At 57.3% G+C, this 1,123-nt stretch overlaps 1 protein-coding gene across 1 annotated transcript in view; it reads right to left on the reverse strand.

Annotated features, from left to right (window-relative positions):
* The window catches only part of LOC109928816 (D(4) dopamine receptor), a 34,473-nt gene extending 34,105 nt beyond the window's left edge, over positions 1-368 (reverse strand). The window contains exon 1 of the mRNA XM_020528750.2: positions 84-368. Within this exon, the coding sequence (XP_020384339.1) occupies positions 84-368 (285 nt within the window). The remainder of the gene's footprint in view (positions 1-83) is intronic.
* Between the last annotated feature and the right edge of the window lie 755 nt (positions 369-1,123).

The raw sequence follows: 1,123 nt of genomic DNA on the forward strand, positions 1-1,123 counted from the left end.
TGGGGGTGGTGTTGTGGGACGGTGACCCCCCCCGGGCGGAGGTTGTGGTTGGGGGTGGTGCTCTCTATGTGTCCCTCTCTTACCTGTGAGTAGACATAGAGTGGGAGGACGAGCACAGCGAGCAGCAGGTCAGACACGGCCAGGCTGACGATGAAGAAGTTGGTGGTTGTCCTGAGCGGCTTCTCGGTCCAGACGCTGAGACAAACCAGTAAGTTCCCGGCGGTGATCAGGAGGATGAGGAAAGTGCCGAGAATCAGAGCCGGCAAATCACGTCCCGGGGACTGGGAGCCCGGCTCAGTCTCATTCCTGCTCACATTGTTCATCTCTCCAGCTCCTGGGATCCCGGCAAGTGAGTGCAGTGCCCGCATCTACCTGCCCCGGGGACCCCTCACATCTCACCGCCTCCCGGAGCCCAGACAGCCGTCCCGACCCTGCGGCACAAAACACAGCCCAGAGAACCCCCCCCCTCCCAAAACACAACCCAGAGAACCTCCCTCCCAAAACACAACCCAGAGACACCCCTTCCCAAAACACAACCCAGAGACACCCCCTCCCAAAACACAGTCCGGGGAACCCCCTCCCAAAACACAGCCCAGGGAAACCCCCCTTTCAGAACAGAGTCCTTAAGCTGGGAGGTACCTAAGTCTAACCGCAGAGACCCGAAACTTGACCCTTAAAGCGAAAGCCCGCACAGACCCCGTCGTCACGTCACCGAGACACTACACCTGGGCAGGGAGCCCCGAACAACCAGAGACACCGAGCACACCCGATTTTAAGCCCAAATTTACCCCTATTACGTGCCCAAAAGCCAGAGGCAGATACTACATAAATATCTATACACCAGAGACATTGCAAAACCAGCCTCGAGACTCTAAAACCCAGGCAGCGAAACCCCCACAACCGAGGAAGACGACCCAGGCTCAATCTAGTGACCCCCGAATGGCTCAATTATTCCTCAGACTCTCCCCGAGAGCACAGACTGAACACCTTTACCGCCGTTTAAAGATCTCCATCGCAATCCTCTGCCCGGTGGCTAGTCCGTTTTCAGTCTCCTCCTCGCTCCCGGTATCGGTTTGGTTCTTTTCCTCAGCCTGTGGAATACTGACTGATGGTTCACGGCGCT

The sequence above is a fragment of the Rhincodon typus genome, chromosome 17, assembly GCF_021869965.1.
Source record: "Rhincodon typus isolate 14 chromosome 17, sRhiTyp1.1, whole genome shotgun sequence".
Taxonomy (NCBI): Eukaryota; Metazoa; Chordata; class Chondrichthyes; order Orectolobiformes; family Rhincodontidae; genus Rhincodon; species Rhincodon typus.